This window comes from Phalacrocorax aristotelis, chromosome 2 (genome assembly GCF_949628215.1).
Source record: "Phalacrocorax aristotelis chromosome 2, bGulAri2.1, whole genome shotgun sequence".
Taxonomy (NCBI): domain Eukaryota; kingdom Metazoa; phylum Chordata; class Aves; order Suliformes; family Phalacrocoracidae; genus Phalacrocorax; species Phalacrocorax aristotelis.
In genome coordinates, this window is record NC_134277.1 from 7,853,727 (window position 1) to 7,867,802 (window position 14,076).

General features: G+C 39.9%; 1 protein-coding gene across 5 annotated transcripts in view; it reads left to right on the plus strand.

Annotated features, from left to right (window-relative positions):
- The window catches only part of GALNT11 (polypeptide N-acetylgalactosaminyltransferase 11), a 54,743-nt gene that overhangs the window by 14,685 nt on the left and 25,982 nt on the right, over positions 1–14,076 (plus strand). For all 5 annotated transcript variants that reach the window (XM_075082338.1, XM_075082336.1, XM_075082337.1 and 2 more), the window contains 4 exons: positions 2,352–2,684; positions 6,489–6,612; positions 8,566–8,732; positions 13,233–13,358. In XM_075082338.1, coding sequence (XP_074938439.1) covers positions 2,390–2,684; positions 6,489–6,612; positions 8,566–8,732; positions 13,233–13,358 — 712 coding nt within the window. In that variant the 5' untranslated portion in view covers positions 2,352–2,389. The remainder of the gene's footprint in view (positions 1–2,351; positions 2,685–6,488; positions 6,613–8,565; positions 8,733–13,232; positions 13,359–14,076) is intronic.

Below are 14,076 nucleotides of genomic sequence, written 5' to 3' on the forward strand. Positions count from 1 at the left end.
AAGGTTCCTTCTCTGTTCTAGTGATCTTTGTCTTATTAGAACAATTCTGTCCCACAGTGTAAGTTCATGTGCCGTGATATTAGGATTATGCTCTGTGTTACCATAGTGAATAGAAAAACAACTCTAGCAGGTTTTGAGGAGCGGTATATTAGGTTTGGACAAGTCTTACAGCAGATGACCTCCTCGTGGCCACGCAGAGAAAACCTGGCAAGCACCCAGATCTTCTTTTATGGATAAGTATTAATTGTCTGCAGACCATCTGGCAAGAAGAATTATTATAATTAGAGGATATAACTGTTTGTCTAATCTTGCTCCTTTGCAGCCTTGTGTGCTTTTTCTGAGTCTAGGTTCGCCTTGCTATGATCGTTGACCACTGTGTACAAAGGGAATAAGGCATTGGGGATTGGTGGTCTGTACCTTTCCAACTGCTAAACCCATTCTGCTACCTAGAATGAGGGCTTTTTAAAAATAATTTCTGCCCCCAGAGCATTTGTTGCCTGACTAATTTCATGGCCCTACAGTTAAGCAGCAAGATTTCTGTGTGACAGTGTCAGAGAAAGAAAGAGCCTGTTTCACAGACCATACAATTCATCTGTATGCACAGGGTCAGTATGAGATTTAAACCCTGTTTAAGACCTTTTTAAGCTCCTTGGGCTTAACTGCGGCATGGACTGTTGCCTTGCAGAAGTGAGGGATTTTGACATGGTAAGAATAATGGCTAAATTATTTCTGAGGCAGTTTGGTTTTTTTGCTTTATTTCACTTTGTGGGTATTTTATTTTTGGAAGGGAGACAATGATGTGCTGCAGTCTGAGAAATGTGAGCTTGAATTTTGACATGTATTCTTTTTGGATGCAAGTCAGTTAGGACTCAGAATTACATTGCCAAAATAAGTGGGATCTTTATAGGTTTCTTTGGGATCATGAACACCTTCTACCTCTGTTCAGTAATTTTCCATATTGAGAAGGGAATGATCTGTTTGTACTCAAATGTTGTTGTGGTTTGTTCTTTACCAGGCTGACCTGAAGAATTCTGGTAGTTTCTGTCTTTTTGAGAAGTCTGAAAAATGCATCAGCATAAACCCTTGACTCCTGCCCCAATACTTTATTTTCTTAAAATAAATGTTTTGCTAATTAAGAGGTGATTAAATGGTTTCCAGACTTTTTGTTGCTATGCAAAGAATTTGTTGTGGTTAAATAATGAGAGAAATCTAATTCTTTGAGGTAGTGTTTTTCTTGGTTTTGGAAACTGAGCTGTATGGCTTGGGTGTTTGTGTTTCGGTTGGGGTTTTTTTTGTTTGTTTGTTGTTTTGGGTTCCCCCCCCCTCAACTCCCCAAGGTTGTTTTAGACTTGAGAAACTCCAGAAAGTTTACCTGATTCTCCTGGGCCATAAGTAAAATGTTATCACCAGTGTCATATGCTTCACTTCAGGGACTTGGTTATGATAGTAAGTTTCAATATAGTTTTGGGAAATTGTGTTAGTGGATGGGTGCCTAAAGTAAAACCTTAGGCTGGGTTGCTTCCTTCCAGCTCTTGGTAGGCATCTCCTCCAGGGAGTATTGGAAGCTCTTCTGGAGTCTGCAGAGGCCTGCAGGAACCCAGTAAGCTACCTTGGAGCTTTTTGCTCTTTCCCTATCCCGTATCTGTTTCCTTTCTTTCTGCAGAGAAGAATATCTGAAAGTGTGACTGTCTTGGTGCTGCGTGTTGTTAAATTGCACCCCGTTATTTCTGGAGTTTCTGGGATGCTCATGCTAGCTGTTCTTAAATTTGGAGTGAGGAGGTCTGAACTATGTGGCTTTTCGTGTGTGTGTGCTCTCATTCCATGCTTTAGGATAGGAACTGAACTGCAAAAACGGACGTGTCTGGACATACTCCTGGGCAACTGTCTCAAGGTGGCCCTGCTTGAGCAAGGGGGTTGGACAAGGTGACCTCCAGAGGTCCCTTCCAACCTCAACCATTCTGTGAAGAATCAATTCCCTGTGTGTAGTATATCTAGTGCCATGCTAAAATGAATGCAGGCATGCAAGGAATGTACTGTTGTGGAAGAGAGATAATTGTATAACTATTATGAGGAAAAATGAACCATTTTTACCTTTAATTGTGTTACTAGGCTGTTAGTGCTTGTTTGCTTCATGTTTTAAAGCAGTAGTATCTATACAGAATGTGCAAACTGGTCATGTTTATTTTTTGAATGGGAAAGTGAAAAGGGACTTAAACTGTAAGCACAGACCTTAAGAATTAAGTTCCAAAAATAATTTAATGGAATAGCAACCTGTAGAATGCATTTCCTAATGTATAGACCTGATGAGGTAACAGGCAGCACTTAAAATGTATATTTTGACTCTTTTTCAGGTAATTGAGAATGGGTCCTCAACGATGCTAAGTCTACAATGGGAAGTGTCACACTTCGCTATTTCTGCTATGGGTGCCTTTTCACATCTGTGACCTGGACACTTCTGCTCTTTGTTTATTTCAACTTCAGTGAAGAGAACCAATCTTTCAAGAATGTGCCCGTCAAGGGGCTGGAACCTCAGAGGCCATTTCCAAAAAAATTCTACCCCCGTTTTACACGGGGGCCTGTTCATATACCTGAATTGCAACAGAAAGAGAGTAAGATAGGACATCTGCTTGGAAATCATGTCCAGGACCCAGTTAAGGGGGAGGTAGAATTCTCTCCTGAAATGGGTAAGTGGTTTTCAGTGCTGATGACAAAATTATTAAAACAGTAGGAGAAATGAGATATTAAGGTTGCTTGGTTTGTTTTTTTTTTTTTAAAGGAAAGCAGGGAAAATTGTGTAATAAAGTAGTTTTGTGAAAATGCAGGTGGTACTACTGGCTCTCTTCATTAGGAATTGCCTGAAATTTATTCTATTGTGTTTAATCCAGAATATATCTTTCCTAACATTTACACCTGTGCTGTGTAAGTGCTAATGAGGAGGACTAGATTACATCAAGAGTAGACACCTTGCTGTAGTTCTTGCTTTTGGAAGGTTCAGTGTAAGCTTGTTTCATATCTTACTTCTGTGTTGGCTGGGCTCAAATACATGAACTTTTATTAGCCACAGAGAAACTCTACTCATATGCAGTAATTAAAAATAGCTTGATAACAATATACAATGAAGAAGATCCATTGATTTGGAGAATATCCTTGGAGTATGAAATCATCTGCAAAAAATGTGTGTGGGACCAATTACAATGAAAGATTTATTGAGATGACAGTGGTTAGGGCCAAATCCTGCTTACTTTGCACCAACAAAGGTCTGTGTGTTTTGTTGGCGCATATTTCATCAATGAGATGGTTTGAGTTTGTCTTCCAAATGAAAATGCTTTGTATATTTAACTGCTTACAGCTTAGTGTTCACTGTTGTGTTCACATATGCAAACTGAGGCATGTTGCATACTAGCCTGCAAACTTGCTTTAATTCTGGAGGCAGATGTTGAGTGTTGTGGTATCCGTGTCTGTTGCTTTGGGAGTTTTGGCACAGTACCTTTCATAGCCAGGCATTTAAGACACATCTGATTGAAGTCCTCTGTCATTACTTTGGGTGAATGCTGGATCACCAGCTTCAAGGGTTTATAGAACTTTACCAAACTTCAGTTTCCGAGTTGGTCATTAGACCTGTACGAATATGTAGGAAAAATGCCAATTCATGTTGCCCTGTAGCATTGCAAAGGCTTATGGTTCACTGCAAAAAGCATGAGAGCCAAGTGAGGTGAAGGCCAGTCCAGAGGTGGCCGTTTCTTTCCAACTATTCAGTACTGGCCAGGAAAGAAATTTGACCTTTTTAACTGAGAAGTCCCTTGATCTTCAAACTAAGTGACTGGTCTGGTTGGTGAAAGCCAAAGGGAATTTACAGTGCCAGGATAAATTCTACACGAATCATGAGGAGACAGTTGGCTCTCTGTTAGATCAAGTGCTGCAGGAAAGGCCTTCATGTCTATCTAGGGCAGGGCAGTGATAAACATGCAAAGCAAAAAAAAAAAACCAACATTGGCATGTGGTAGCCAACACCCAACTGTCATCTGGTAGGACAATCTATCTTTTCTTTTTTAATCAGGGAGAGCCACATAACACTGCTGAAGTAAAGCCTAAACTGATGTTTTGATTGCAAAGCCCTTATTTTCCAAGGGCTTTTATCTGCTGTTTGGACTGAAATTTATCATGCCTTTTGCATGCATTTTGGATATTGTTCTTCATGAGAATGTTTTAAAAATATTAGCATTCCTTCTTGTCTGTTTTCAGAAGATCAGAAAAAAGTAGTAGGTGGCTGGTTATAGACAGATTGTAGAATGAAACATTTGGTATGTGGTTCTTAATTTTCTTTATGCACAGAACGAGGTTATTTAAGTTGACCTGGTGGCACAGTGTTCAAGAAAGGTTGAGCTGGGTGTCTGAACTGACAAGCTGGAAACCTTACTTTGGAAATGCTTGTGGTTCAGTGGAGGACTGACTAACTGCTTTAGACTGCTGGTGCCCGAAGAGTGGCACTGCCACTGTGAACAGACCTCATTCTGGTCCTTGTGATGCAGCTTATCTGCCGTGGGAGCACTCATGGATGAGCATGATGGTGTCAGTCACCACAAGACACACTATGTGGGTGTATCCCATGTCTTTTCCAGATATCACTACCCAGCACTTCCCACTTGATCCTCCACAAATGTCAAGACATCTACTCTCGAGGTGTTGGTTGTGCAGCTGCATTGCCATTGCTGTACTCAAGACTAAAAGCGACAGGGTGGGAAACGTACATGGTGGGAATGTGGATGCTCAGAATTCCCTCTAGCAGGTCATCTTATACCTCTACGTAGACTTTACTGAAACACAATGGTAGTGACACAGCTGTGCTCTGAAGGCCAACCAGGCCTACTTGTTTGAAAAGCAAGAAAGCTTCAAAACTTTTTAAATTACTTTTTCATCTGATTTTTAACTCATTTAATTTTCTCCGGGCTTGAGCTCAGCTGGCTTTTGCATAGTTGTTGAAAACTGGAGAACACGAGATATAAAGAGAGGCTGAGAGGACTGGGTTTATTCTACCTTAGAGGGAAGGCTAAGGGGTGAGATTTTATTGCTGTCAACAGCAGCTTAATGGGAGGCTGTAGGGAAGATGGAGCCAGACTCTTTCCGGAGGTGCATGGGATTATGATAAGAAATTAAAGCGGGGAGGAGGTTTCTATTAGATAAGAAGAAAAACATTTTCAGTGTGATGGTGGTGAAATTCTTGAACAGGGACACGGAAGAGGTAGAACCTCCATCCTTGGAGAAGCTGGAGGCTTTCAAAACTTAACTGTGTAAGTTCTGAGCAACATGACCTAATTGGACCTGCTTTGAGCAGGGGATTAGATCAGATGTCCCTTCCAACCTAAATTAGTATATGATTTTATGAAACATATCCTGGATGTATGGTAGCATGGGAATGAGGAACCCCATTGTTAATTATTTTCTGCAGATTTTTGAACCATATGGAGATGATGGGCAGGGTGGAAGGAGATAAATTACATGATCCTTGCTCACTTCTTGTACTGAAATTTCAGTGAAATTGCCTCTGGAGCTTGACAGTAGCTGGAGAGGACGTATGCATCTCATTCAGTGCAGCCAGCTGAACAGAGACACTAAGAAGTCATTGCTCTGCTACCTGAATTGTTGCAGAAGTGGTTCCAGACACAGCTATGGCTACCAATTCCCTCTTTCCCTCCTTTTTTTCTGTAGAAGAGTTGAGTGAAGCACCATAATACTTTGTTTCTATTCACACTGGTGAGTGTATGGCTCAGTGAGAGACAAGCCCGTGGCACTGAGTCAAGGCAGGCAGGATGGCATTGAGGGTTTCAACCTTGGCTTCTAGCAGTCACGCCAGCAATTGCTGCCTCTGCCATGCTCAGAAACAGTTGATGCTTCTGCTAAAATAATCAATAGAGAAATAGCTAGCTCTGTTGCTGTTTTACTTGTTGTGAAAGTCCCAGGTGATATAAACAAGATTACAGATTTTTTCATAGCTATTTTTATGTTACTGCAGACTTGAGGAAACTGCATGGAATTGGAGCTGCTATTGTGAGGGTTTTTCTACCACTGTAAATTCATTTTTCTCTCTCAAAAATCCTATTATAGACCGTTCATCTGTGTGGACAGGTGCTGATGCATTGTGTGCCAAAGCCTATCCTCTGTTCCTACTTTGATGTTGATTTTTAGGTGGTGCTAAGAATTAGAGGCCATTTAATGAAGGGAGTGTGTTTTGTAAAGCGATAAACACAATGGAGCCATCAGTCTTTGGAGAATGATTTCATTTTATTATAGCTGCAAGCGTTACTCATAAGTACTACTTACTTGTGAGGGGTAACAAAAATAGTTGCACAAAAATACACTTCACAAAACCAGAGGGATTTTTGAAGAACATAATGGATTTAGGGGAGGTTAAAGTACATGTTTCAATCCTTGATTGTTTCCAAAGGATATTTCTGAGCCTGTTAACTGATCTTGGTGTGTTTTTTTTGCAGGAATGATTTTTAATGAAGAAGATCAGGAAGTGAGAGACTTGGGCTATCAGAAGCATGCTTTCAATATGCTTATCAGTAATCGGCTGGGATACCATAGGGAGGTGCCCGATACAAGAGATGCAAAGTACGTACTAATTTTTGGAGAGAACATGGTATAATTTCATGTGTTTAAGGACTTGTTACGTTATACCTGATGTAGTATTTAACATTTTTGGTATTACATTTCTATTAGGTACTCTTTCAGCCTCCTGTGTTGCTGAAGGCAGATTTTCAGCTATTTAAACAGGAGTGCTTGAGGTTAGGCTTTTTATTCTTTTGTCTCTTCTGTCTGTCTTTGACTGACTACTGCTTCTGGAGATCTAATTTTTTTGCCAGCTGGAAAAGGTATGTGATAGATGAAGCCCCACAGAAACCAGGCTCCATGAAAAAAGAAAGACTGCTATTCCCTGAAAGCAATGTTTTTTCCTGTTTCTTAATGCATTTTAAGAATGCTTAATGAAGAACCAGATTGAATATACACTTATTCAAACTTTTATCATATTAATTTAATTTTTGTGAGTAGTAGGATTCGCAGACAGCTATTTTAATAGAAACAAGGTTCTGAAAATAATACTTTAAATAAAAGTCAATGTGGAAGAGACCTAGGAATCAAACTCTCTTTCTAGCAATACTAAGACTACTTGTCCTACGTATCTTTCATCTTGCTAGCTGTGTACTCAGCTACTTAAAGCATGGTACATTATTTTTGTTTTTTGAAACTTCATTTTGAGATACTCAGTACTGTAACTACCGGGAGAGATGCTGTAATTCTGTTTGGTACCTTTGAAAGATGGACATTAAGTGTTCTAGTGCCCATGTTAGTGAGAGGCTTCACCTTATGTACTATTTCACATTTGTTGTAAGCCTACAGAGGATGGGATAGAAGAATGATGACAAAGGGTCTCTCTTTCTCACTTAAAGTCCTTGCATGGTATCTGGATTGCACGGCTCTGAATACTTTCTGTTAAAAAGCAGACTGGTTTTTTTTCTACAATCTGCCTGATACATATGGGGGGGAAAAACCGCCACTGTAACAACAAAAAACCGAATGTTGAATTTGAAAATAAATAAACCTGCATCTGTTTTTCTAATGGTTTCTCTGGTGTGGGTAAATGCAATGAATTGTACTTGCTGAAGTGTCTCTCCCAAGAGCTAAGTTCATTCCAAGTCAATGAAGACTTTTCCTGTATATTTCTGGGTTTTCATTTACAGTTTCTTATTTTTATTGGATTCCCTCATGCCTGGCATCTTCAAATGGCGTTAACCTGTGATACTGTGCCCTGCTTAGAAGTGTGGACAAAATTTGAAAATGAGAAAAAGTTAGATCATCTTTGAGTGGGATTCAGCTTGCAGGTTAGATGCTTAAACTTAGCTGCATGTTAGGTGTCTGTGTTTATTATAATTAGCAGAGATGCAGTCAGTGCAGTTAATGGAGCATGCAGAGCTCTTCAGCTGACAAAATGCACTTGTCAGCCTCAGGGTGAGCTGAACACTATCTATACTCCACTGACAGCAGTGACTAGACTTAAGTGTCTTAATCTGCAGGCTGAATCCTAGCCTTGGTTGTCTAAATAGGTATTTAGCACCATTGGAGGTATTCTGGGATATCCAACCCAGTCTCCAGCAGCTGGTCAACAAGGTTGTGGTTTTTTTGTAGGCCTCGTGTCATATTTGCCATTCCTGTACATGTCTGAGCTACCCGAGGGTACTAGACAGTGTGTTGACAGCTGAAACAAGTCCTTAGTGTTTTCTCTTGTTTATGTCTTGAGGATATGTGATTCTCAGTCCCACCCCAATCTGTTGTATACTCTGTTTTCTAAGAAGTCACAATGTTAATTATAAGTCTGTATTATGTGGAGAGTAACTTACTATGCTGAGCCCTACTGTAGATGTTATACGCCTGGGCTGTTTATGTTCAAGGTAGGGGTTCTTCCTACACACTTAATGTTTGCTGTTTCTTAGGAAATTTCAGTTTTGACCTAGTGCTATGGAAATACTACTGAAAATAAAGTGATAACTACTGTATTTCTATTTGCAGATGTAGAGAGAAGTCCTACCCTTCTGATCTGCCGTCTGCCAGCATTGTTATCTGTTTCTACAATGAAGCGCTTTCTGCCCTGCTTCGCACAGTACATAGTGTCCTGGATCGCACTCCTGCACACCTTCTTCATGAAATTATTTTGGTGGATGACAACAGTGAATTGGGTGAGAGAACTTTTCAGTGATACTTTGGCCCGTGCTTACACTTCTTGACCTTCCTGTCCCTTCCTGTGCTTTATTGACTGGTCAAAATAAAAACATGGAAGCCAGGATGCAAACCCAATTTGTGCTGCAGCCTGTCTCCAAAAAGTGCCAGTCAGTACAGACGCATGATGTTCTGAGAAGCCCAAGAGGACATCCACTTTGACATTTTACTGATGAGCTTTGTATCATAGAGACTTGAACATTCAAAAACAGGTTTTGAAGCTAATAATCAGGAGTGTATATTTGTGGAGGGGGTGATGAAGCAGTTGTTCATAGTTTAGCTGTTTTTAACAGCGCCTTGCTCATGCTGCTTTGGTGCTCAGAGCACAATACACTAATCTTTTTGTAAACTTTGTGAGCCAATACTAACTGTGAATGCATTTGAAAGGAATTGAATGCACATAGTCTCAGGTGCAGTTTTGCAGATATGTTGGTGTAGCACTATGGAAACAGTGTGTCAGGGGTTTTTTTTTATACTTGCTCAGCATTTCAGACTGGTGAGGTGCTGGGATTGGAGCTTAGCCTTTGCTGGGGTGGCTCTGCATGGCTCTCGCACAGCCTCTTGTGGCCACTCTAGGAGTAGCTGTCCCTGGCTCTTGGAGCAGCCTCTACTCCCTCAGTCTGGGAGGGGCCCTAGAGGGGTAAAACTTGCACAATTGCTTTATTGTTGTTGAAAGATTGATACTTTGGCATTTTTTTTCTCTCGAATGATGGACAAGGCAAAGACAGACATGCAATGCAAGTGTTTTGGCACTTCAAAAGCACAATGCCTGTTCAGGAATGTGTTAGTGTAGCAGTACTTGCAAGCAGGACTGTGCAAGTTCTCTGCTTGCCTCTGTACAAGTTCACAACTTTTTGCATTTTTAAAATGTTTTTTAGATTATATTTCTTGTTAGTACGTATAATTAGCTCCCTTGGTCTCATCATTTTGTTTCTGGGTTAAGGTCTCAGTTGCTCTAAGAGGCTGAGTAGATAACAAGAGAATTTCATTCTACATTATACTTATGCAGCTAGTTTATTTCTCTGAGGGCAGATCAAATCTTAAGATACAGGAGAGAACAAAGATCAAACACTGTCCCTTGCTAATAAGAATGCATAGTATTTAAAAGCTTGTTTTGTGTTTTGGAAGCAATACGCACTCTTTGCTACGAAGTTTCTTACACAATTTTTTGTTTTAAAGTTTCGTAACCTTTGTATTCAGAGCTAAGCTTACTTAAACTTGTTGAATAGGGTAATGCATTTGGTTGTTTAATGCCTGTGTTTAGGCAGTAATACCATCACTCTTCTGCTCTGTTGCTAATTCAAAGGCCAAATTAGGTCCAAAACATTCAAGTAGCTACTTTTGCCTTTCTGACTTCAAATGAACATGTTTTAAAGCTGAAGATGGGAGGAGGTATTGTTTATACAGGGTATTTCTCCTCTCAGTGATGATGTTTGCACTGCTGGATGGAATTTTATAGGTGAAGAAAAGCAAAGCTGGTTTAGTGACTGAGGAAATGAACAAAGACTTTGGCTGTGCTATGGATCTTGTGTGAGACTGGGCAAATTGCTTAATATCTATGCCTCTGACTTCTTTTTAAATTCATTTTCCCTGTATTATATATTCCCTGAAATTCTATCTTGGATGAAATTCTGCTTATTTCTTCAGCTTTAAGTACAGGAGCTCTGCTGCATGTCAGTGCTGTTGTGCAAAGCTTGGGTCTTTGCATCTAGTTTTTCTTCAGAAAGCTTCTTACACTCAGTCATCAACAGTCTTATTAGCTAAGCAGGCATTTCCATGGTTCAGCTGAGCCCACTGTTACATTTTTCTTTCCCTTTCCTCCAAAGCAGGATTTCTTTTTCTAGTACAACCTCTTTCTCCCTGGTTTAGGCTTTACCTTTTTGGAACACCCTAGAGGATATCTTGAAGGCTGTTACTGGAGGCATTCTTCTATGCAGAAGAAGAGACAGAAGAACAGAAAAGGAGCAAAATGTCTGCAACTCAGTACTTTGAAATAATAACACCCCTGACTCAGAATTTTCTTTCTTGGAGGAGCCTTTGTTACATAGATATGGAGCAGGATAATGGCTAAAGTAATTTTTGGAGACTGTCTACTGGCTAAAAGGGAGGAATTCTCTCCCTGGAGCAAAATTTCTCAGGCAGGCTGTACTAAAGAAATTTTTTGGGTTATGTCGGAAGAAATCAGTCTTCCCAGTGGACATGAAGCTGACACGGAAAAAGCTATCAACAACAAAAACCCCAAAAGGTGTCTGAGACTAAACTGCTTATTGAGAACGGTCCATGGCATGTTCGGTCCCAGGCAGTGGCTAAGCACAGTTCCCAGCAGAATGCTAGTTTGTCTGGGTCAGAGTTGTACTCTGAGAGCATGTTAGCCATTAGGTACTACTGGCTCTTACGTTCTGCTGCACAAGCCCATGTTGTGGGCCTGGTTTAGCTACCAGTATGGATGTGACCTCTTTTTTTATCTTTCTGCTGTTTTCAGAAGTTTGCACATGCCATTGCACACGCAAAACTATTTCCTTTTGTATGTCCTTTCATGCAGCCTTAACTGCCCAAAGTGCTGAGTTTAACAATTGACCTTTTCTGCTTTGTGCTCACCCTTTGTTTTCTGTAGTTGTACACTCTCTTTCCCTTAGTCTAATACATCAGGTGAAAACTGATTCAAGCACTAGTTTATTTTAGATTCACAAATCTGTGTGTTCCACTTATTTGGGTAGCATCCTAGAGATGACTTCATTTCATCAACTTTCTAGGAGACTTTCTCCAAAAAGGAAAATCTTTCCTATTGTCTCTGGTATATGATGTCACAGTCAAGACTGGGGAGAGAATTCCTGTGACCCAGATGCATCCTGACTGCATCCTTCCAGAGACTTTTCTTTGTCCTAGAATATGCTGTCCTAGCAGCATATTCGCTCTGTGGTACCTTCTCATTTTTGATCCATGATGCCACCTTGCAGTGCAAAGGCTGAGATCTTAACATTTGGAGCTTCTGGGAATCTCCTTTTCAGTATTCCTGCCTGAAGGTTCTCATAATCCCTGAAGGCTACAACTCTGGCTTCCACATATATTCCTTTGGCATTTAATTGTATTAACAACAACTTTAATGTTTGAACTGACATTCATGAGAATAATAACATTTATTCCAGCGTATCCTCTGTTGAAAGCCTGTCTGCTGCTCTATACCAAGGCTTTCTGTGAAGTCTCAGCTGGCCTTTTGTTTTTCTTTCTCATTTTGTGTTCCTCTTTATTTCTCCATAAGCATATTAACTTATGTTTTTCTGTTATTCCAGTCGTCATGTGTCCATCTTCTCTTCAGTGGTCCTGCTTTAATGTTAGAAGCAACTGTCCTTGGGTGAAAAAAGTATTGTTACTCTTAACTAACATCACTGGTGATTTTAAGTTACAGTAGTGCCTATAGAGTTCAGCTCTCATTCAAAAGCATGTGCTTGCCAGCACTGTCTTTGATCCTTTTGAATATTAGGAAAGCAACCACCTGTGAGTTGTAATTCTTTGTATCTGCTATTGTATCAGCTAAGCAGGTACAGATAAAGTTATATTCATGTTTCTTTTTAAAGGTGTGATTGTTTTAGTGTAAGGAAATATCCACATATCCAAAGGCAATTTCTGATTGATGTTTTAGAACTACGTTACTCATTAAGACCGGCAGTGCCATGTCTAATTTCTCTAGTATTACATTAATGTTTTTTATTTGATGTAATCAAGGTGTTGACGGTCGGACTTGATGATCTTGGAGGTCTTTTCCAACATTAATGAATCTATGAGTCTATAAACATACTAATTTAAATCACTTGCCTGCATGAAAGGGCTTTCACTACTTCTGCTGCAAATGACAGTCACCATGAGAAGAATTTGGAAATTCTATTTCTTTGTACAGTGCCTTTATTTTTTTTTTTAGCAGCAGTAATTCCTTCCGGCATAGAGTCTAGTGGTTCCAGTTAACTTGAGTCATATTGCACTAAGGCTTTGCAAACAGAATAAAAGATAACAATCCAGTCTGTATTCAGGAAACAAAGGCTAAGCATAAAACCTGAGACAGCGGCAGTGCATAAAATTTAGTTGGGAAAATGTAAGGAAGCACTTACCAGTAGGAATGCATGCTGTGGAAGGTCCAGTCATATGGTCCATCACCCTTTTAGGTGCAGGGCACATAGCTGCTTTGTCCGTGTGGGTTTCCACAATGCAGCAGGAAAAAAGTGGAGCGGTTAATAGGAAAATGTGAGAATAAAACAAACAAAAAAAATTGTCATGGGAATCGGAGGGCAGGTGTAGGATGTGGGGTGGCTGACTGTCCTTTTGGTGCTCTGGGTTTGAAGCTGTGCTCTATTGGGGTAGTTTTTCGATCAGGTTTTTGGCCTTTTTTAGGTTGAACGTCTTGGGACTTTAAACAAAGCTTTCACAATTTCCATCCTGTTGTTGAACTTGTGGTTTCCTTCTCTCAGCTGACTTGAAGAAAGACTTGGGTGAATATGTTAAAACTCATCTTCCAAAAACCACAAAATTAGTAAGAAATGAGAAACGGGAAGGCTTGATTCGAGGAAGGATGATTGGAGCTTCTCATGCCACAGGTATACTTTGTTTCTCTTTGCCTTGCATACTTTGACCGTATGTTAATTGGGTGACTTCTCTTTCTGTAGTGCAGCTCTTCCTGATGTTGCATGTTTGATGTGATTGCTTTAGCCCACTCTAGGGACTCTGCACATCATGTCATCCTCTAAGCTACCCACCTTAGCACAGTGGAAGAAAGATTTGGGATAATGTTATCTTAGGTGAGAGACATTTTAGCAATTTTTTCAGAATATCAGTGACTTTGAAATTAGTTAATTGCATTGATCTTTGGCTGTTCTATTAACGTATGTCGCAACAGCTACACAGTATCTTCAGTGATATCTGTATAATGATAATTGGAGATCTTAACTAACATTATCTGTTCATTTGAATGTTTATATCATGCAGTTGACAATGATCTTTATAAAGCTTTCTCCAGTATTTCCTCATAGCTTTACTGGATTACTCCTCACCTGAGGTTTTTCTGTTACTCAATGAGAAGAAAGCCAAGGCGACTTGGTGCTTGCTTATCTGTAAACACAGAGTAGATAAAACCAGTGAATTTATTATATAGTCTGTAATTAACTTTAGGAAACCTGTGCTGTCTAAGAGAGGGGAGATGTTTGTTTCAAGTCACCCAAACAATGACTTTGCAAATTTGGAGCCAAATTTGAGTGTCTTTTTAAACCTTGTCTGAACTGTTGATTTGTATTTTTTTCTTCCTGTGGAAGTTTGCTT